Below are 23337 nucleotides of genomic sequence, written 5' to 3'. Positions count from 1 at the left end.
TGGAAAATATGCCTGTAAGTTTAGGATATCTCTTTAGTCTATAGAAGGAAAAAGGTTGCTAAAAAGTAAACTAAGACAGATGAAAAGCCACAATAAAATTACCTTTAACCAAACAAAAAGACCTTGGTAGAAATTTCTTACTTGTGGTCATCAGCATTACTCAGTTAGATCCTTTCACAGTTGAGAAAAGGTTGGCTTTCAGATTTTGTGATTATTCCACTACTTTAAAGTCTTAAGAATTATACTCTAGGGATCTAGGAAAGCCCCATTTATAAATAAACTGCAGTTCTCAGTTTTGATCTGGTCCAATATTTCTGCCATTAATCAAGTTGCAGTGGTGTTTTAGCATTTAAGATTGCTCAGTGTCCTTTCTAGGAGAAGATGTATGAAAAATCCAATTTTGAAAGTTTGCTTCATTTATCCCAAGGAAGTAAAGAGACATGAAAACATGAAAAAAGCTGTGGCATACTAGATTGAGTACCTGAAGGAAGAAGAGAGACCTGACAAATTGTTTTGAATAGATATGCCCTGGCAGAACAGGAAGAAAAAACAATCCTCAATTACAAGACTTCTCCAGGTAGGGGAAGCATATACGTATCTGATGGAGAAATGGGTTTTTCAGACTCAAATAGACTGCTGATACACTAATAACAAAATCAGTAGGATAGCAGAGCATCTCAAGGTTACAGAAATCTCATCCAAAGGAGGAAGCAAATATCCCAAAGTGAAAGCATATAAGGGATCAAGGAATGAATGTCTCAGGACAAAGATGTTTGAAAAGCTCAGATACATCATGTTACTATCCGAACTTTTTATTTTTAAATATTCAACATTACTAGAAATTTCTGCCCTTCTTGAAGTTACTATGGTCTAATGATGAGTATATGACAACAGTCATATATTGATAACAACATTTGAGATGCATTTAAACATATCAAGGCAATTCACAAGGTGCGGTCTACCAAGGATAATTGTTGTTAATTTGACAGAAACAGAATAGTTTGTCCAGTCCAAAGTTCCACAGCAGATAGCAGAGTTCATTGTAAACTGAACAGTGTGGGGGAACTGTGGCTTCCCAAATAACAAGGATTTAGAAATTATATTTTAATTCTAAAGCCCTTTAAAAGAGGCTGGTACAGCTTTCCCCAGTTTGACACTAGCAGCCATATAGGAGAACAAGGCTTTGTTAAATACCTGGTTTTAAACTGGTAGAAAAATAGTTAGGATCCTATTAATCAAATTACTAATCTTAAAATATTTCTCACAAATTAAAATCATGCATTTCTTCTGCTACAGACATTTCAGTTCTGATACATTTCTAGCAAAACCAAGGTGACTTCTGTACCTTACACCCAAGTGGGGTGTCTTTCATCTCATTGATAGAGAAGTATTTATGATGCAAAAAAGAGAGATAGACAGGTTTGCCACAAAATTAAAAGCACCATGGCATGTTCCGGGATGTTCATTTAGAGTATGGGAAAGGTAGATTTAAAACCCATTTCCTAAGAAAGTGCCAAGATCATTGTGCTATGCAAGAATCTGAGGGAATTGCTGTAGCAAGTTAAACAGATAGAGTTTTTTTTGCCAAGTCTTCCTCCCGTACTATCAATATAAACCTATGGTACTGTCGTGGTTTAACCAATGCCAGACAGCTTTTTACCCACTCCCCCCCTTTCTTGCCCTCCCCTTACTCCTGGAGGGACGGAGAGGAGAATCAGAAAGAATGCAACTCCCACGGGCTGAGATAAGAACAGTTTTAGTAACTAAGGTATAACACAAATCACTAATGCTAACACCAATAATAGTAATGATAAATGAAATAACAAGGGAAGAGAATACAACACCCCATCACCAGCTGACCGATAACTTGCCCCCCAGTCCGATCAAGCACCGACCGATACCTCCTCCAACCCCTGCAGTCCACCAGTCCTTCCGGCTAACTCCCAGTTACCTCCTGGGCATGACGTGCTGTGGTATGGAATACCTCTTTGGTCAGTTTGGGTCAGGTGTCCTGTCTCTGCTTCCTCCCGGCTCCCCTCCTCCCTGGCAGAGCATGAGGCCCACAAAGTCCTTGGCCAAACCAAAACATCATTGTTTTTCAGCTCTGTTCCCAGCTGAAAGTCAAAACACAGCCCTGCACCAGCTACCAAGAAAGAGAAAAATGACTGCCACTGCTAAACCCAGGACAGGTACCTATAAAAGCTACTAACATCCCAGAGATCATGAACTTACAGAGAATGTGTGTGACTAATGCCTGTTTAATGTTTAATCTGTATTACAAATAATTTGAACTAGGGTTTAGGGAAATATATTGTTCAGATTGGACTAATTAAACAAGAACTAGTGTAAAAACCCTTTACTCATGCAAGGTATCTGGCTCTTGACTGAGCTATGAATGCTTGAAGACATATCCATGTAGCCTTGCTTTGGGGCACAAGAAAAATGGCATAGATCACTAAAACTGCACAGGTACCACGTGAGAATGGCAAAGGTGGCTGTAGAATAAAAATGACGAAGTACATAGCAATTGTCACCTAGAACTTAAGTAATTTTGTTTGGTGTGATTAGTCATGCAAAGTACATTATTAACTCTATTTTGCAGTGCCAGGCAAAATAGGAATGATGAAGTGCTGCTCATCCTTCTTATTTTGTGTCTCTATCCTGAAAAATGTTTGGAACCAAAACCATATGTTTCAACGTGCTTTGGGATTTAAATAATTTTCAGGAATCCATCCATTCAGTTAAAAAAAGGTGATACAGAGAACAGTAAAAAGAAGAGCACGAACCAAAATCAGGAATACAGAAGGCAATACCCCAAATTGATGGGCTCAAGGTCTTTTCCAACCTTGCTGATTCTATGCCTCTATGCCTTGCTTTAGTTTTAGAACTTGGGACATTATTCAGAACACCAGGATCTGCTTTCAGTTTTCTGAAGAATCAGTCCAACAGCTAGGATCAAGGAGGCGTGGAGGCAGAAGTATCTTAAGTTCCCTTCCCTTCACTTAGAATCATTCAGTAGTGAGCACTCAGAATCAGGTAACAGTGAATAGTAACTGTGATGTGCCATACAAATCATGAATATTCCAGATAACTATTTTAAGCAGTGCCAGGCAAAATAGGAATGATGAAGTGCTGCTCATCCTTCTTATTTTGTGTCTCTATCCTGAAAAATGTTTGGAACCAAAACCATATGTTTCAACGTGCTTTGGGATTTAAATAATTTTCAGGAATCCATCCATTCAGTTAAAAAAAGGTTTTAGGAAGACGTGGACTGAGTGCCAGTGAAGCTATTGCTGTGATCCTCAGACTGGGAAAGGGGCTGCTTTTCACCTTTTCCACCTGCTATGGTAAAACTATAGTTTGGTTTGAAAGCAGTGCTAGAACACTAAAATGTTAAGAAACAGATGTTAGAAGACTGTTACAACACAGAGCTAAGTGATTGTTTTTTTTCCAAAAAGAAGAAAATCCATGTCCAACAAGGAAGGAAATTAAACTGCATAAGTGATCGGCACACATGCACTTCATCATTTTGCTTACATACACTAGTTCTGAGTCAGGAATACTCTCTGAAATGTGCTATTCTTGCAAGCACTACCTACTTTGCTCTGCTATTAATCACTTGTGATGCAAGCACTCCCACCCATTTCTGAGAACAGTGTAGGCTGTCTGATAACTCACAGGCTTCAAGCTGCCCTTATAAAGTTGTTCCACTTTCACATACTTCCTCATACTGCTGGTTTCGCTGTGAAGATGAAGCTGCTCATTTACTTAGTCTTGCTGAAGACGGCTCTCCTTGCTTTAACAAATGTCTTTGCAGCTGTTTTAGAAAATGAAGAGAATGCTAAAGAAGGAAAAGTTATTGAGAATTGTCCTGTAAAGCTCAAAACTAATCGGAAATGTGATGATGGAGAGGATTGTCCATATCAGATAAATCTGCCTCCAATGACCATCCAGTTACCTAAAGAATTCAGACTGCTTGAGAAGACTCTCAAAGACGTACAGACCCTTAAAGAAGCAGTAAACAAGCTGAAGAAATGCTGCCAAGATTGCAAGCTGCAGGCAGATGACAACCAAGAAAGAGACAGTAGTAATGAATTCCTGCTACCTAATGCAGAAACTCCAGCAGAAAACAGCAAAATCCAAGATAACAGAGTAAATGAACTGCAGAGCAAAGTTAACAGAATGGCAACCAGCTTAAAAAATGCAAAGAGCCAGATTCAGACACTGCAGGGTCGGTTAGAGAAGATGAGCCTCATAAATATGAACAATGTAGAACATTATGTTGACAGCAAAGTTGCAAATTTGACATTTGTTGTGAACAGCCTTGATAACAAATGTGCTTCTAAGTGTCCAGCAATGCAGCCAAGACCTGGTATGTAGACTTAATTCTTCCTGCCTCTATAAGCTTTCTGTGCATTTTACAAAGACTGGGTAAACAACTTAAAATGTAATCAAATCGCTGTGTTAACTTCACAAGTATTTGCTCTTTTAGTGTTAATACTCCTGCAAAACGTTTCAGCTGCCACTAGAGGGTTACTGAGAGCTGCAGGTGTTCCTAGGATAGGACTATTATGAAAGTTAAAAAGCGAATTTTTGAAGGACTTTTTTTTGTCAATTCAATCAGTAAATATGAAAATTCGACTTTATTTTACTACATTAAGGATATTAAACCGTTATTTCTCCTTGGATGAGAAGGGGTAAATTTTCTCTAGGTGTGCCTTAAAAACTGCATGGGTTTTTTTTCAGTGTGAAACTACAGCTATTCTGAAAAGGTCTGCAAGACATTATGAAACATCAAGTGAACCTTTTTGACAGATGGGTAATAAAATAAATCTTCTGTCATCACAGCACATATCTGAAAGGCTCAGCTAAATAAGTTTATTAACTGTATTTCTCAAGTGGGTAACATACGTACCATGAATTTAATATAAAAATCTTAGCATTAATCTAATATATAAGCAATATAAAACAGGTATTAGCACTGACAAACACTTTTTTCTTTTACTTTTCAATTGTCCTAATTAAAATCAAGAAATAGAACTAAGAATTTCTTTCTAATACTGATTTTTATTAGAGGAAGATTGAGGAGGGTTTAATGTCATGAAGTTGTATCACATGTAAGAATCTCTGAAAGCAAGAACTATTCACTAGATTGTCAGTGTATTCAGCTGCTCAGATATACGTACAAAGATAGGCTTTCTAGAGATGAAGCAGAGAAAGAGCAGGCTGCATTGTAGTTTTAAACTTCTGTTACTTAATATTCAAGTTTAAAATATAACTGTTCTTCTAGCCATCCATATTGAAAACTGAAGGATCTGCAGATGGTGCAGTCCATGTACAGCTGAAATCCTTGAAAGTTTGAAAACAACAAATGTATAATAATAATAAAAGTAATGCTCCTATTACAATTAGATATAAATAAGTACAAATTAATTCACATATAAAGCATTCACAAGAAGAATGAGTAACTTGGTATAGTGGTAATGGGCAATTAATCAGATTCAAATAAGGTACCTCATAACAGACTAAAGTAATTTTAGATATTTTCCACACTTACTGAAATGTTGGGTACTGTTCACAGCATATGATCATGTAGATATTCCTTATATTTTACAGTAGGTGCTGATAAAAGTGTTTGTAGCAGCAATATATAGATTATGAAAGCTAGCAAGAATAACAGCTGCAACTTATTTCTATATAGGAGCTACTCCTGCATCCACTGAAAACGAGCAAAACTTTACTGAAATAGGAATTGAATCAGGTTATAAAAGCATTTTTTTATAAAACTTATATTCTCTGTCAGTATCTTCTCAAAACATAGTCCACAAAATATCTTACACAAAGTTGAGTGAAATAAATGAGAATGTATTGTGGATTTAGTTTTGGGTTTTAAGCCTTTGGCTCCTATACTCTGTGCTGTCATAAATGTCCAGTTTTCTGTACTGGCAAACAAGAAGTCCCAAGTTTCATTCCCTGCTGCAGCCTGAGAACACTCCTCCCTTTCAAGAAGTAAATTAAATTTTCTAGGAAAATATGCAATTCAAGCCTGTAAATGAACAAGCCCATAAATTCAAACCTGCAATAGGAATGAACATTATGGTTTTGATTCTTAACTAGGAACTTCTGAGAGCTCTCTCTATCACTTGCTTAAGAACATGTAATTATAATGCCATGCCGTTGAATGCAATGTTATTACTGGATGACACTGTAGATAAAACATGGTTTTTTGACCCTGCTTGAAAGACCTGGGGGTATTTTTCTTCTGAATAAAATACATCACCCACTGGTGGGAAAAAGTTGTGTTAATGGTAGATGCTAAAACTTTTCCTTATTGTAAAGCCAGCAATGCCAAATAAACAGGAAAGCACCGTGACTTTTCTAGCTTCGTCTTTCCAGGAATCACAGTACTAATACAATAAATGGGACAATTTTACTACTCTTTTTGCTGTTTCCTAAAGTGCAGTCAACATTAACACGTGAAACATTCCTAATGATGTTATGTTCTGTATCAAATTATGTTCATTGAACAATAGCCAGGTTGAAGTCATTCCCATACGGACAAAGCTTTTTCTCTGACATACTGCCAGATGAAGATTTAAATTACAGATGGGGTATGGTATACCTATAAATACAAAAAGCAGCAAGTTTGTGACCATGAAGCATTAGAAATACAGACTGAAGAAATAAGGCTGAATTTACAGAAGGCAATGAAAGGATAAAGAGTAGAGAAAAGGAGAGAAGGGAAAACAGACAATCAAAATGCCCTCATATTATGCAGGTTTTATACAAAAAGTAATGGTTTTTATGCACAGCTATCTGATGCAAAAATCCTAGGTGGCATCTATTACGAAAAAGCCTGTTTCTCCCTAGAATTGAAATTGTAGTAAAACTATTTTCTATGTAGATGTCTCTTCAACCCAAGTTCTGTAGGCCACATCAGTCTGGGCAAAAATATTGGGTTTTTTTATATTGAAATGATATTTATTCTAACACTATCTGTTCTTCCACCAGTTATACAAATAATGCAGAGAGACTGTGCTGATCATTACACAGCAGGCAGAAGGATTAATGGAATCTACAGGATTAGCCCTGACCCCAGAAACAACAGCTTTGAAGTTTACTGTGACATGCAGTCACATGGAGGTGGCTGGACAGTGCTGCAGCGGCGTCAGGATGGTAGCACTAACTTTAACAGAACCTGGAACGACTACAAAAATGGCTTTGGAAACCTCAGCAGGGAGTTTTGGCTGGGGAATGACAAAATTCACCTCCTGACAAAGAGCCAGGAAATGCAACTGAGAATTGAACTCGAAGATTTCAATGGCATCAGAGAGTATGCAAAATATGAACACTTCTATGTGGGCAATGAGTATCTCAAGTACCGTCTAAGTGTTCATGGCTATAGTGGCACGGCAGGAGATGCCCTTCACTACAGCAGGCATTACAACCACGATCAAAAGTTCTTTACAACTCCAGACAGGGACAACGATAGGTATCCTTCAGGAAACTGTGGAGCATACTACAGCTCTGGCTGGTGGTTTGATGCGTGCTTGTCTGCCAACCTCAATGGCAAGTACTACCACAAGCAATACAAAGGTGTTCGCAATGGCATTTTCTGGGGCACATGGCATGGTATTTCTAATGATATTCCCAGCGGATATAGGCAAGCTTTTAAATCAGTAAAAATCATGATCAGACCCAAAAGTTTTGTGCAGTAATTCTGCACCCTTTTCTTAACTAGTTTGCATAGGATTGCACTCAAAATTGTACTTATTCAGTATTATACTCAGAATTCAAGTATTCGGTTATGTTTGGCATAAAATAGTTCTAGACAAACAACATATTTCCATGTAATTTTTTAAAGATGGTTTGACCCATATAATGATTTAAAACCAGCATGAATGTGTCTGAATAGTTATTGCTAAAACAGCATGGGTTAAGTCTTGGTATCGCTATGTAAATAGTCTAAACATTGCTTTTGGTGCTTTTACTGACTGTGATATGTATTTTACGTTTTAAAAATGTTAAGTGGTCTTCCAGAAATTGTGTCTGAATGAATACCTACATTTTAACCTGAAAATAACTCAGGAGGTAGAACTGATAACAGATAAACATATAGACTTGTCAATGCTTACAATGCAAATTAGTCTCTCTGGAACAGCCTGAATTTTTCTATCAATCACCTATCCTTCACAACTTCAAAGGTATACCATGGCAATACCATTATAAATTAGGGAAAATGCTATCAATTCTTATTTTTAAAGGACTAGAAAATAGAGGGTCGCATGGTTTGACCAAAGACACACACACATGCATACAAAGTCTTGAAGAAAACTTAGAAAATTAAGATGATTCCTCAAATCTTACCCCTTTTATCAAACATTATTCAAATATGTTGGTGGAAGAATTGAATAAAAGCAGTGGAAATAATACAGGGAACATGCAAAGAAAGACAACATTCTTGCTTATGTTGTTTCCTCTGTTCAAGCTCAAGGTCCTGTTTGTCATTTGTGGGAGAAAGAAGCTGATATGTAGCTTATTGCACGTTTATATAGGCAGGTAGACAGGTAGGAAGAAGACACATCAAGAAGAATCCATGTCTTAGTATTAATGCCTCTAAATACATACAAAAAGAGTTTCCTGCGCCATTTTGCTTTCTCCTGAATCTTTTAGGTTTGCCAAATGTTACAAGATGACTCTGGTAGAGACTCAACCTCTCATTCAAGTATTTCTCACTCCATGTAGCATTAGACCATAATATTATAAGAAAGATTACAAATATTTTGTTACGTATGAAAACATTGTGTTCTCCTCATTTTCTGATTATCCCTTTTGTAGACACGGAAACATGAACAACCCACTGGTAATTATAAACAGAAAAGACAATATGTGAAAGCCTTTTTCTTCTAAATATGACTAATGAAACAATCTAATTTTTAAATACTTCAGGAAGTGCAAATTAGAAATACTGTTATTAAAGCTCATGTTGTAGATAGTGGAAATTTGACCTAGAAAAGATGTGGCTTTATAATTACAGTGACTAGTATTCTAAATGGAGATGCAATTATCTTAAGCAAGAGGCTATTTTGTTATTTTGCTTATGCCAGTCTTGAGATGCAGACAAACGATGCTAAGACTGTATTTCTTTATCAGATTGGTCTTTGCTGGCATAGCCTTTTTGATTCGAAGAGACATAACAAGGAAAATATAATTATAAATCCAACCTAATACTTTATAAATACAACCTTTATTGGTTTTTAAGATTATAACAAGAACTAATATGGTTACAAGTATGCAAATTAGCAATGGTGGCAGTCGGTAAATTGTAAAATATTAATATATACATTCTAAGGAAGTAAATACTTTGAAGGATATTTCAGTGTGAAGTGCAATTTGATTTATTATATTTCAGTTTGAAAAGGCAATGGAAAGTTCTAATTGCAAGATGTACAATCTTTGCTTGAGAATATGTTTCAAAGCTATAGAATTTTTATTTTGGAATAAAAAAGAATTGTCTAAACAAAATAAAAAAAAACAATTTATGAAGTATTGATTAGAAGAGCAAATATCTAACTGCATATGATTATACTTAATAATTTTGCATGAAATGCACAATTTGCTCCTATTCTTTATATGGTAACTATCTAAGTATGACTTATCTACAAGCTATATGACTATCTACAAGCTTCTACTTGAAAATGTCTTTTTCCTGCTAAACTGTTAGAAGAGAAACTGTTTTTTATAATCCTGTTTAAAGGAAACTTTGTAAAACACAGAAATTTTAACAGAATAAGCAAATGTGACTAATATCACCTACAAAAGCCTTGTCAAATGGCTTAAATTTAAAAAAAGGTTAAAAAAAATAAAAGAAAAAAAAGAAGTGTAATGCTGTTACACAAACCTGAATATTGCCTGCCTGGAACTGTTGTAGCTGAATTTCCATCAATATGTACTAGTTTTACAATATGTACACAGTTTTACAAAGTGTAACTCCACCTACTTGTTGCAAACATTATTTTTGTTCTTCCTTAGTGCAATAAAATTAAGTCACACTGTTAAAGCTGTGCTGCTGTCATACATGTTTACAGGGACTATGAAAAAAACCAACTCCTAAATTTTTAAAATAATTTTCTGTAAAAAATTGAAGCAGTAAGAAAACACAGATAACTTCAGGTGACCAACAAAGACAATTGTCCTGACATACCAGGAGAGTAATTACTACTGCGTTACTAAGAGATCCATTTTATGACACTTCAGCTGTCAGATAACACCAAAGGCTGAAATCTCAGACATCTTTTTGAAACTATTTGGAAAGAGAAAGGTAATTGGCCACTCAGGAGTTCACACAGCCTGTATCTTTAACGTGAACGAAAAGAAGCAGCCTAACCTGTTTTTTTTTGTGTTACAACCATTCAGATCACATGCCAGTTTCACCAAAGCATGTGAACAGATATAATACCCCAAGTTAAAGCAAACAATATTTTTAGAAGCAAAAGCACTTGGTCTCTGCTTAAGGCTTACTAATTCAAAACATGTCTTTCAATTTACAGAAAACATCTATGTAACACTGATTATCATATGAAAACACTTGTGGGTTTGATACAGATAATATTTCAATTGGGAATTTTAGTGAAGAAGATTACTAACAGCAGGTTTGCTAGCAAAATTCTTACGGGTTGTTTCAAAAAAAAAAAAAAGGCACAAATCCATCTGTTCAACTTGATCAGCCAAGCAGACTGTAATGTCTTGGCTTTCTATGCATTGCTTAAACAAAAAGAAAGGAAAAAAACCCAAACCTACATGGAAAAAAAAAAAAAGAAAGAAAAAAAGAGAAGCAAAAATAAGGTTAGCAGTGATTTTTATTTTTATTTTCTTCTTTTTTTTTTTTTCTTTTTTATTTTAATTAACTGTTACCTTAATGGTGTTTTGGGGGGGAACACTGCAGTTAAACTCAGAGTGAACTAAAAACAATAGGTAGTTTGAAAATTCGGTGGAAAATAAACTTGCATTTATGTGATTATTTTCAAAGGAAGTTAACTTGGTTCTTAATCCATACCTAGGATACCATGTTTATACCTTAAACCAAAATCCAACAAAGAAAAAAGCGCCAAATTTACTAAGGTTCTAAGACTTATCATATGAACACCAACAGGAAGGATGTGACTTTTAACTTCTCATAGAAAAAGAAGATGAGGTAAGAACTAAACACTGGCATAAGAAAGAGATTTTAAATATATTTTTATAAATGTGTTCTGTGGTTTGTTTTTTTTTACAGGAAATAAGAGAAAAATAAGATGGTATATATGGGCCTGAAGATACTGACATAAGTTTCAAAGACAAATGGCTGAGTGGTACCATCCACACACCCTGCTAAAAGCAAACATTCCACTTACTAAACTGATCTCTTTCATTCACAGCTTTAATGAAATGTTTATGGAGTTATAATACTTGTGCCAGAAGTTAATTTGGCTGTCACCCTCAAGGGGAACCAGAAACAGAAAACAATGGTTTAAGATGATGTGTCAAATCCAACCCTCATACAAGTCATGAGAACAGGGTATGAATTAGTCTTATTGAATCCTTGTTCATCAAATCTTTCTAAACTCAGTAAAAGAAGACTCTATTTGGAAAATAATAGCTGGAAAACATACTCCCAGTACCTAAGTATGTTCATGTGTTCAAGACAAACTTTAAGTCTAATTAATATTTCACTTCTACTGAAATAGTAGACCAACATTTAGAATTGCATAGTAGAAAGTTAAGTGTGTTTTACACAGTTTTAAGCAATTACATGGAGTCAATGACTTTTATGGAGAAGTAGGATCCACTTTTAGAAACAGAAATCCTCATTTCTTTCTTTGGATAGCGTATAAAAGCCCCCCTGCTTACCCCTGCAGCTTGACCTCTATTTGCGAAACCCAATGATAAGGATCCTTTCTCATGCAGATCTTTAAGGCTCTGTTCAGTTAGTATTTGGACACAGGTGGTTTTGAATAAGTGAATACAACATAAATGCCTTCAAACATGCTTTTCAGAATAATCTGTACACATTCAACATCTTCCTGGTCTTGTTTCCTCACAATGTCACCTGCGAGTTGTAAAAAGAATCTCTCAATAGGAAGAGCATATTACACTGGCTTTGTTTCTACTCCTGCTGTTTAAAGGCACCTGTAAATTCACCCCACTCCTCTACAGCTTTTTATAGGTGTTACCACCAATTGCACCAACTTTCTGATCGTGACCACTGATTCGTTTAACGTTCACTATGCAAACTATTGCTTGCTTGCTGAAAGTTGCTGCAAAACCGTGGTCCAGTTTACAGACACATTATCATCCCTAGCTGACTCCCCAAGTGACCATATAAACAAAGCTAAAAGAGGTTTATTGAATTAACAGTTGAATTCCTACGGGTGGAGGTGACGGCAACATCTGTCTTTGCTCTCTGTGCCAACATATTTATACAGCTTTTTTGTTGTGCCAGGAGCCTTTGAAGCACGTAATGTGGAGTGTGCCAGGATCAGCTTAAGTTTGAAAATGTTGCTTGCATTCAAGAGCTGTGTTACAACTTCGATAGAGCATGTACATGTTTGGAGAGTACTGAAACAAATTATCCACTGCTATGGCTACCATGCACAAATATATAGTTGATGTAAAATATAATATACTTTATAAGAGTAGAAAGCACACTAAAGTATGTGTAGGTGAACAGAAATTAAATTGGTGCTCATATAAAACCCATAAAATTTCTGAGCAGGCCAAGCTAGCTTTTCTAGGAAATTTTTCATATAAAGATGTATCAACATTTCTAAAAATGGTAGTTGCTTACACCTACCATTTAACCTAAGTTAGGAGAGAATTAAAAACCCATTTGTTAGAAAAAGAATTTGGGAAAGGCTGTATTTTCTAGACTGGCATTGTTAGACATTGGAATGTCATTGAAAAAATACATGAAATAGTGATTCTTAATATTTATATTTGAAAGTTGTGGCTGACCTTTATGTGACTTTCTTTTCTTTCCTGCAGCACAAATGAGAAAAAAAAAATAATTAAAAGTACCTTCACCCCTCAAGCCACATTCAGACACTGAAGATGTGCATCGTTCCATAACTTTAAAGCTCTTACAGCTAGCAGATCCACATGAATCAGCATCAGATCAGCAGAAGCAGCATTTGCTTGAGAAGTCCCTGTTACTGTACTGTTCATTTTTTGGTAACACGGAGATTTTGCTCTGTGTTTCCAGTAGAACTAGAATTTTGGTTGAGATCTTTTCAGCTGTCAGAAGTAAGAAGTTCATCAATCTCAGAAAGACTCCAATTTTTGAAATAGTAATGAAAAATGTTAATAAAAAGCTCTTTGTGCTTCCCAATGGATGGTGGCTATAGGATACTTGGACACCAGCAAAAAGAAAAGTGGAATGATAGTGACAATTTCCATCACAAAAAAGCAGTGTAAATGGAAGTTGTAGTTCCTGGTATCAGACAGTGAACACAGTCCATTTAATATTTCTAGGATACAGAGTGCAACAGTCTGCATTAGACAAATCAAAGAGATCTCCCAAAGGAATTTATTCTCCTGCAAGTTTAGATTTAGCACATGAATAGATGACATTCATTAGCAGAAAGGGATTATTGTCGTACCTTCCAAACCAGGTACCCTCTCACTGAATATGGTAAATAATAAAGCACTTTTTATTCACAAGTGCACTACAGAATAAATATCTCCCTCATAGCACCCACCACAAAGACAAGCAAAATAAATGTTGCAGAATTGTTTTCCTGGTATTGTATTAAAAATAGATGCATACATCTGAGTGAACTAACAACTAACTCTCTAACCCAAGAACATACCAATGAAAGGAAGACAAAAAAAAAGCACAGCATAGAGAAGCTCAGAGACATCAGTCTTGAGTGAAGCCTAACAAGAACTGCTAATCCAATACTAACTGAAAAAAGACCTCCCACCATTCATTTTCACCTTTTCATTTTTCATGGAAAGAAGAGTTTGTACCCAATTTATAAATAACCAGAATTAACCATACAGAATTAGAAGACACTAGGCTCCATGAATGATTACTCCTTCTAAGTGAAAAAAAAAATCCTGAAGAATACTAGTTTTTGGATAATCTCTAGAATCAAAAAGATGAACGAGCAGATTTTGTGAGCAAATCATCAACTTCATCAAATCTTCAAAATTTTGCAAAGATCAAGTGGATTGAAAACTGAATGGAGTGTAGCTGTCAGTGTTGCACTATCAAGTTGGAAAGATGTATACAGCAGGGGTCTTTTTGTGTCTGGGATTGTGTTTTGGGTAGCAAAAGAAAAATTAAACAACAGAAAAGGATTTGAAGACTATAATAGATTATAAATGAAGCATCAACAGCATCATTATACAACCATTGTTTTAGTAATTTATGTTCCCATTAAAATGGGAAAGCCTGAATCATGTGAAGGAAATGGAAGAACAGCTTGAACTTTTGTTCAAACCTCTGTCCAGTTTTTCATATTTTTACCTAACCCCCATGGCTAAACAATGTTAGTATTTGTTATTAGAAATGAAGGCGAGAGAGAGTGCGTGTTTGATTTCTTGCTATTTATACATTTGACTACCTGCTGTTTGCATGAGAAAAACAAGACTGGTTTGACTGGAAAGTTTACTGCTAGAAAGGATAAATCTGTTCTGAAATAAGTCTTATAATATCAAAAGGTGTTCCTTTTGATAAGTGTTTGCTGCTGGCAGGCATAGATGACCAGCTAGTAAACCAGAGATAATATGATACAATTGTGCTTCTGTGGAAAAATTCTAAAAGCTATTCCAAGAAGCTAAAGCCAGTGGCATTGCAAGAACCTCTACAGTGACCAAAGCCATACATTTATCTCTGAATTATGTATAAAGTTCAACAAAGGAAGCAAACATGTCAGTGGAAGAGAAGAAATGTGAATAAGTGATGAAAAGCCAAATGAAAAGCCATAAAGCACAAGTATGACCTGTTAAAAATTATGGTAAGAATGAGTCATAGTTCCCATTTAAAAATTGACAAAATGACCAGAAGACCCCCTTTATGAAATCTATGCAAATTGCTTACTTTGGTTTTTCACTGCATGTTTTTTTCCTGAGTTGGGAACAACATCTAATACTAATGTTACCCTCTATTTCCCAGTAATGGCTTAGAATATTATCAGAGTTGAATAAATTTGCCTTAAATTTGACATGCAGAATAACCTCTTTGGAAAGATTTTTTGGAGGGGAAAAAAAAGAACAGCCAAGTGAACTGATCATTTTCTAGGGTAGGTATAGGAAAAAAAAAGAAAAAAGTTTTCCCTAATTAAAAATAAGGAAAACAGGGCAGAAATGTAGAATATATTTTAGAATGTTACGTAGTTTTAATTTTTGGGGGGAAGGGTGGGGGGAGTAAAGATTTCCTGTACTAGGTATATGCTTCTTGTTGACATAACAAATATTCTACTAAACTGAAAATCTACAGAAGTATTGGGAGTAGCTGGAAAATAAAAGTACTCCCCAAAGTGCAGTTTCCATACTTTCAGTAGTCACGAGGATTTCTGTAAGGTGAGAGGTCAAGCCTCTTTGAGAGTTGAGCTGTCCTGGACTTTTGCAGCTGCCTTGGACTGAGAAGAAAGGGGTATTGTGCTACAACAATACTGGAAGCTGTGGACTCACCATATACTGGTATCGGATTGAAATTGAAAATCTCTCCCTCCCGTATACTGAATGCACCAAGAGGTTAGAGAGAGATTGTGCAGTTTCATGCTATGTTCAGTATGATTCAACAGCAGGATAGGAAAGGGGCAGTCCTATTTTCCTCTTCACTATAAACTCTTGCCCTTTCCTTTCTACTGACTTGAAGTCTAAGGCAGAGAGAGAAAGCTGGGCTAGCAAACTGATCTGACAGATCCAAGCTGGAAAGAGCCCAAGGTAAAGCAACTTGAAGTAGAAACGTTAAGAAAAACATGAAGTATAAACAAAGCCTGTTTAGGATGTAAGAGAGATGCGCATTTTTATTATACAAAGGGCAGAACTTGATTGCTCTCCATTGTCACCGTGGGAAAGGCAAGAAGAAAGCTGAATTATTAACTCCAATGGAAATTTAAACTGGGATTCAGGAAAAACTTCTTTTTTTAAAAAACTTGAGCTTTGATGAAAAGCTGGAAAATGACACCGGAAGAGCTGTCTCCACCAGTTATGGTTTTAAAGAACAAATTAGACAAGCATCTGCAGAGAATCTACTTCAGTGTAAATTTTGGATTAGATGATCTCCTACTGTCTCTTCTGGCATTACGCTGCTAATGATTTCATTTAATATGTATTTGAAATCTTAAATTCTAAAATATTTTTAGCATTCTAAAGGTTCCCTTAACATAGAAAATTCTTCAAAAGGAACCGAGCTCCAAAAGGGTCCTTCTAACATCATCAGTTAGTGCCTCAAGAGCCACTTACCATGGATTTTTCCTGCACCTATTGAGTCTTTCTAAAACTCATGATACAATCACCTCTTGAGCTAGAATACCACAAAACCAAGACCTCTCTGTTCTCATTCCCCTTAAGGCCACAATAACTGAAAAACAACATGGCTATCTCTTCAGCACACCATTCCTAACAAGAATATGCCCCATGTATGTTTCTGCTTCACAAAATGTTCTTACCATTTAAAAAAAAAAGAAAAATCAGAGAAACAATGGTAAGAACCTACAATTATTACCACCAAAATATACATTTTCGATTAATTGATTTGGACACTACATGCAGTTATAAACAGAAAAAGCTGGGGTATATGGTACCTCATCTAAACACTGAAATGCAGGACTTGCTGTTACATCAGTGGATCCCTCATCTTGGCTATAAACTGTTGGAACTATACCACAGGTGGATTGCTCCTCTATTGCCGATTCTGTGTCACTGGAACTGGAACTTTCTTCACCAGCTTCACTCATCATTTGAAGTTCTAGGAAGTAACAAAACCAGCAAAATACAGTTGATTATATCCTGAGGTATATACATAGTTGTGCAAGATAAATGTGTATAGAACACAAAATTGCAAAATTGACATGTGAGACCCCTGTTCAACAAGAGTCACAACATGAACAAACTAGGCGGGTCTACAGTTACAGCTTCATGAAAGACTTGTAGAAGGCTGCACTACCACTCGATAGCTTGAGTGTTTTTTAAAATCCTCTAATAGTTGGCTATGTTACTGTCACATAAATGCTAGCCAGCATGCCAAACAGTATTTCTTAAAGAACAGCAACTGACTAATAGGTTTAGGGTGGAAAAGGCCTCTGGGGCCACATAGCACAGTTTTCTACTCAAAGGAGAGCCAACTTCAAAACTAAATTGACTTGCTTAGGGATTTGACCAAGTTTTGAAAATCTGCTAAACCAAGCAGCCCAGCCACTGCTCTCAGGCAGGTCCTTATAAAGGAAAACTCCAAGAATATGGTACTCCTGGTACTCCTCTAGTTATAACCACTATGAAATTTTCTCTGTCATTTCCATAAAATCTGTTCCCCCCTTCCCTCTCCATCCAACATAAGCCCACCCTTCATGGTGTCCCTTAATGTCGCAGGGGGTAATTACATGGAAAAGGAACTCCTTCACAGAACATGGAGATATGAGGACAAGAACAGGTCCAACTTGTGTGAGTAATATCATTAGTTATTCGTGTCTGCAAGTGATTGCATGGCCATACTTAAAAAACCCCCACACCAAATGACAAAACCAAACCCAACAAATAAACCCTGAAACCATACAAAATGGAAAAATATAATACAAAATCTGAGAATAAGAGGTAGAAAAATACTGGGAAAAAATAATTATTCTGACAAAAATGTCTTCTGGCATAATAGTATCTTAAGAGTTTTGTATATTCAAAGAGTTTAAAATACTGACCGTTTGCATGAATGCATAGTGAAACAAGACAAAAACTTTACAGGAGAAAGATGTAAGTGATATGGGATGACTAAAGACAGGAAGCATCTTACAGAGGGAAGACAGGGGAGGAGGACTTCTGAAGCACACAGAAACCTTGCCATGACATAGCGAGATAGGGGAGCCATACAGCATTTGTAGAGCAAATCACAGCAGAAAGTGGAGATAGAGCATACATGGAGGAATTTAAGAATTCCTGCACAAGTTCACTGAAGTTGACTGTATGTGGAATTAATGGAAAAATCAGTATCACAATATTTTAGTTCGAAATTTTGAGAGAAAGACAGTCAACTTCTGCAAGCTTTCACCTGACACCAGCAGGTCTTTCTAGATTAAGTATTATGCACAATAACTATCACACAGTGAACGTTGTATTCTGCTGTAGAACAAAATCATTATAAAATCCAAAAAGGACCTTAAGATCATCTAGTTCCAATTCAGCCTTTGGCACAACATATGGGAGACCTTGCTCTATTAAAAGAGAGCTATTATAAACCAAGGACAAACAAAATTAAAACTCTAATAAAATTGAAAACAAATTTTGAGACTATTTCAATAGTGTATACCAGATTTCTCCAAATAAACAACCAATTTTGCATGCCAAAGCCAGAAAGCTGATGGTTAAGAAAAATATAATTTCTTGTTATAATTGTTGTGAAAAAATAGATACAAAAATGTTGTGCTGTATGGATCCACCTTTTGAAAAGTCACTTGCGTATAAAGGTAGTGAAACTTTAACGGGCAAGTTTATGACTTTCTTCACTGCTGTTTGGAGTTCCTTTGGGAACATTTTGACTTTTGGAGAGATTTCAGCAGCTCTATTTGCTTATGGAAAAAAAAGCAATTTCATGATCCCTCCTGGAAGAGTCAAAATATTGTGAAACAACTGTAAACATCACAGAGGCCAAGAAATAAACTCTGAAATACTGTACATAAACATGTATACACATTTATCAATAGAGAGCAATTTTTCATCTGTAAAGAACTACTCAATATTTTAGCATATGCATTTTATGTTTGTGGCTGCTGCTACTTTATTTGCTCCTCTAAACATATTGAAAGAATTCAGACAGAGGGAAAGCACAATGGCAGAAACTCTAAGCAGAACAATGCCAAACACCAAGAACTTCATGGGTGTAGGCATTTTTGTCAATACTTGTATGTAAAACATACCGTTCATACCAGTCAAAAAATACACTTCCTCACAGTAGGGTAGTACAAAACAGTCCTCACCAAGATTCCAATTTGCTGCACAGGGAGAAAATGAAAACAATTTTCTGAATCCTAAAAGTTTCTAATATGTGAAGACACAACTATGGACAGCTGAGACAGGGCAGCAATTAGCCTTAGCTAGTGTGATAAGGACTAGTCTCAGCTCCTTTTTTAAGATGGAAGGGGATAGGCTGTAACAAAAGATATTCTTCAATTTCCTACTACATAATTAGATTTAAAATTCAGCTTACACAAAATTGGATACATAAAGTTCAAAAAGCAAATGTGAAAATTTGTATTTCTGCAGTATCTGATAAATAGCCTAATTTGAATAGAAATGACAGTTGATAGGATTTCTAAGTTTTCAGAAAAAATATGGATGTTTTCAAACTGTAGAACTGAGAATAATAGCCTTGATCCAACACAGAATTGCAATGGAAGAGAATTACAAGTCTATTTTGGAAGCTGTGTCAATTCAGGCTGAGAACTGTCTTGTGAAACAGCTTCAGGACAGTAATAATAATAAAAGTCTGAACTCAGATTCCCAAGACTACTGCCAGCAACTTTCCTTCAGTATCTCTCTGGCTAACAGTAATATTCATACACAAGTCAGTGCAGAATTCACATAGGTGACATTAAGCTGCACTGACTCTTTCGAGGTGACAGTTGCAAAATGTAATAAGAATTCATTCTGATCAAGAAGAGATACAGCTCCATGCATGAAGCTACATCAACCAGACTACTTAAGATGACACAAAAATACTAATTTTATAATAACCCAGCACTACCAAGTCCACCACTAAACCATGTCCCTAAGCACCACATCTGCATGTCATTTAAATGCCTCCAGGGATGATGGCTCAACCACTTCCCTGGGCAGCCTGTTCCAATGCTTGACAACCCTTTAGGTAGAGAAAGTTTTCCTAATATCCAATCTAAAACTCAGGATGTTTGTCTACAACTTCATGCTATCCCCTTCCTTCTGCGCACAAATCTTAAAAAAAAAACAACAAAACCACAAATGACAAAACGAACCCTCAAATCACTCTGAAAACAAGAAAACCGACTTAGCATTTCAGACTGAATTAGTTAGAAAAACTGTGCAACGTAATTGGAACGTCAGAATGGCAGTATCTACTCAGACCAAAAGCTGATCTAGCTTTGCATACTTCCAGACAACACTGAATGCCTAAGGAGGGACAGAAGAATCGACCAGTCACATTGTGCTGATGCTTCCCTAAACATACCTGCAAAATCCTGCGGAATGGAGATTTTCATCTTCTGTGCAACGTGTGTAACCAGTGTTTTTAGTTTGTTTTGAATCTGTCTCCTTGATGCCACCTAGGTCTTCCCTGAATAGGTCACTGAATAACCACAGCCTTTCTATGCCACTGTTTTTCTTTCTAACATTGTATCTTCATTTGCTAATCCTTTTTTAAGCTAAAGAAGCCAATCTACCTGCTGTCACTGGCATGAAAGCCCTTCTCTGCCTTCCATTGTCTTTATCATCTGTCTCCAAAACATTTACAATTCTACTGATCCTCTTCAAGGAGAAGGGAATAGATGAGACAGACAATACTAATAACATAGGAGTACCATGGATTTATTCAATCACATAGTGATGTTCTTTTCATTCCCTAAATTTTATTTCCTAAAGTTAAAGCTTACAGTCTTGTAGAGCAGCAGACCTTTTGTTTTAACTGGGCAATGCCCATGCTTCAGCATGAAGAGATGTATCTTTAAATGACAAAGCTTTACCAACGTTAAATGATCATTAAAATTAAAATGATATCATGTACAATAGGGCATTAAAATATGCATGTAATTCAGAATGGATTTTTTGATTAGACTGTACAGCCTCACAGACAACTACTTATGGGAGTTGAAAGCCCACCACGTACCTTAACTGGTTAACAATTTCTGTTACAAGTTCCATTGTTTCCCCTTTTTTCCAAGTCTGTGTTATTTCGGATGGAATCACCCTGAGCCACACAGAGATTTGTCTGCTGGAGTTCTAATTAGATATGGCTAAGATAGGGAGAATTTGAATGTTAAGATTTGCCACTTCCCTTTTCATGTGGTTTTTCTGAGGAACTTCATTTCCTCAGAAAATTTCTGGTAGCATGACAAACAACAACAAAAAAAATCCCCAAATTCCAAACCATTGTATTTTTTGGAGACTGTCTCCCTCTGCCATTCGTGAGAAGAAATGGTTACCATCACTACATACACACTGAAACACTAAGGGAAAACAAATAAAACACACTGCCTACTCACTGAAATCTAGACAAGTCTTGAAAACTAAAAAGGCTCAAGGAAACAGCTCAGAAATACATCCCTGAAAAAATACAAATGACAAAATACAAATAAACCAAAGTAATACAAATATTTTGTAATAGAGTCACATGACAATCTTTAATAAACTTGGAAAAAACATCCTGGCTGCAAAATTCTTAAGCCTTATGATAGTGAGCAACATGGATACACTGGATGTGATGAACCTTGCCCAAATGCTAGATGCTAACTTGAAAAGAGTGGTCTTTCATCTGCAGGTAGGAGCCTCACCATGAGTTAACACCAGCAAGAACTCTCCTGCAGGGTGGCCCTATTTTCCTGAACAATGAAGTCACATTATTTCTTCATTACAATTACAGCAAATGGATAAACTTAATCCTGTTCAGGCAGTCTAAGTTCATACCCTGTGAGTACCCAAAGCACTGAGCTTATTCTATGACTGATTACAAATGTAAAGGTTAGAAAAAATTATTCCTCCTACAGCCTTTCCTATATGTCCTTTTTATTTAATTCCTCTTCCCTTGAATTCTCTTTCTTACTTACTTTAGCCTTAAGATGCCTCTAGTAATGCTTTGGCTTTAAAATTATTTTGTAATACTTTATAAGGTCTAGGTTTTGTTATCTTTTACATGAAATTCAGATTATTGTTTGTTATAAAGCAACACTGTAAGTAAATATCTGGCAAAATGGCTAATAAGGAATTACACAGGCATCTTGAAATCTTCAATTATAAATTTGATATAGCTTTCTTCTCCTGCAAGTGACAAGCCAGGATATTAAGGATAAAAATAAATCTCATTTACTATTGCACTATGCTATATGCCATACCAACTGATCTGTGATCAGCTGGAATTCAGTCAAGAGTATGAAGATGAAACTGAATCAATATTACAGCCAAAATATAGATGGCATAAGCAAAATATTAAAAACATGAAGCTTCATATGTATGGAGAAAGAAGAACACCTTCCTAGCAATTACTTTTAATCTGTTTTCTTCAGTATTTTTAGCCATTTAAGTATGCTTAGACTATATGTAATAGAAAAAAACCAAACAAACTGCACAAATCTGTAAAATAAATACTAGCTAAGGCTTAGGCATCTTTTAAAGATTTCTTGATCAAAGTTCCTAATTATGCAAAACTTGACAATATTAAAGATGGTGCACAGCATAGTTCAGAGCCCAATCTGATAAACCTCTGCCTACACCGGGAGCTTCAAATACCAAGATGCTGGAGGAAACCGGGGCAGTGGGAAAACTGTACTGATGTTTAAGACAAAGTAGGAGAGGATGATAAGGAACAGCATCACTGACTTGAGGGAGAAAGGGCTGGCAGTGGTCAGCCGGCATTCCTTTCAACAATTGGTCAACAGAGTTGTTTGTTGAATTGGCTGTCATCTAGCGGAATTACAGCACATTGCACCACCCTTACAGGTCTGGAGCAGTTTCCCTGAAAAATTATTGAACATTTAAATTTGGTTTTTATTCTCAAGAGTGAGAATTTTGTATCCCCCCCCCCCGCCCTAGACTATTTCTAAAGACTTGAAAAAAACCGAACTTCTACCCCATCATCTCCCGAGGTATTTATTGATACATTTTTGTCTTTCTAGAATTCATCTTTCTATACTAAAAGACCATGTGTCAGGCTGGCCCTTTTTTGTCTTTCATCTAATGGTTGTTGAGATTGAATATGTAAGCCAATGAAATAGTTTAACTTGAAGAGCTTTGGTGAATCTTGATTAAACTTTACACAGTGAAAATTACAGGCAGACCAAAAAGCCAGGGCCATCCTCTTGCCTCTTGGACACACAGACCTCATTGCAGATTCATAAATAATCAATGCCAGACAGTGCAAAAAATGGAAACAAGGCTAATGTGATGAAAAGAGGTTGA

The 23337-nt window shown here is 36.1% G+C and overlaps 2 protein-coding genes across 6 annotated transcripts in view; one reads left to right on the top strand and one right to left on the bottom strand.

Moving 5' to 3' along the window:
- The window catches only part of LOC133219202 (coiled-coil domain-containing protein 146-like), a 71474-nt gene that overhangs the window by 46890 nt on the left and 1247 nt on the right, over window positions 1-23337 (bottom strand). For 3 of the 5 annotated variants that reach the window (XM_061366366.1, XM_061366368.1, XM_061366369.1), the window contains exon 2: window positions 16794-16957. In XM_061366366.1, the coding sequence (XP_061222350.1) occupies window positions 16794-16957 (164 nt within the window). Of the gene's footprint in view, window positions 1-16793; window positions 16958-21428; window positions 21512-23337 lie in introns of those variants that run through there. The other 2 variants (XM_061366367.1, XM_061366370.1) reach the window with 2 other exon arrangements.
- On the top strand, window positions 3610-8991 carry FGL2 (fibrinogen like 2). The gene is made up of 2 exons (XM_061366336.1): window positions 3610-4372; window positions 7012-8991. Exons 1-2 carry the CDS (start codon window positions 3625-3627, stop codon window positions 7716-7718), a joined length of 1455 nt encoding a protein of 484 aa, XP_061222320.1. The 5' UTR covers window positions 3610-3624; the 3' UTR covers window positions 7719-8991.

This window comes from Neopsephotus bourkii, unplaced genomic scaffold, assembly GCF_033783945.1.
Source record: "Neopsephotus bourkii isolate Nb327-2 ecotype Australia unplaced genomic scaffold, CSIRO-AGI_Nbou_v1 NB_1328, whole genome shotgun sequence".
Classification (NCBI taxonomy): domain Eukaryota; kingdom Metazoa; phylum Chordata; class Aves; order Psittaciformes; family Psittacidae; genus Neopsephotus; species Neopsephotus bourkii.
Note: the sequence above shows the minus strand (reverse complement) of the source record. Positions and strands in the feature narration are given on the sequence as shown.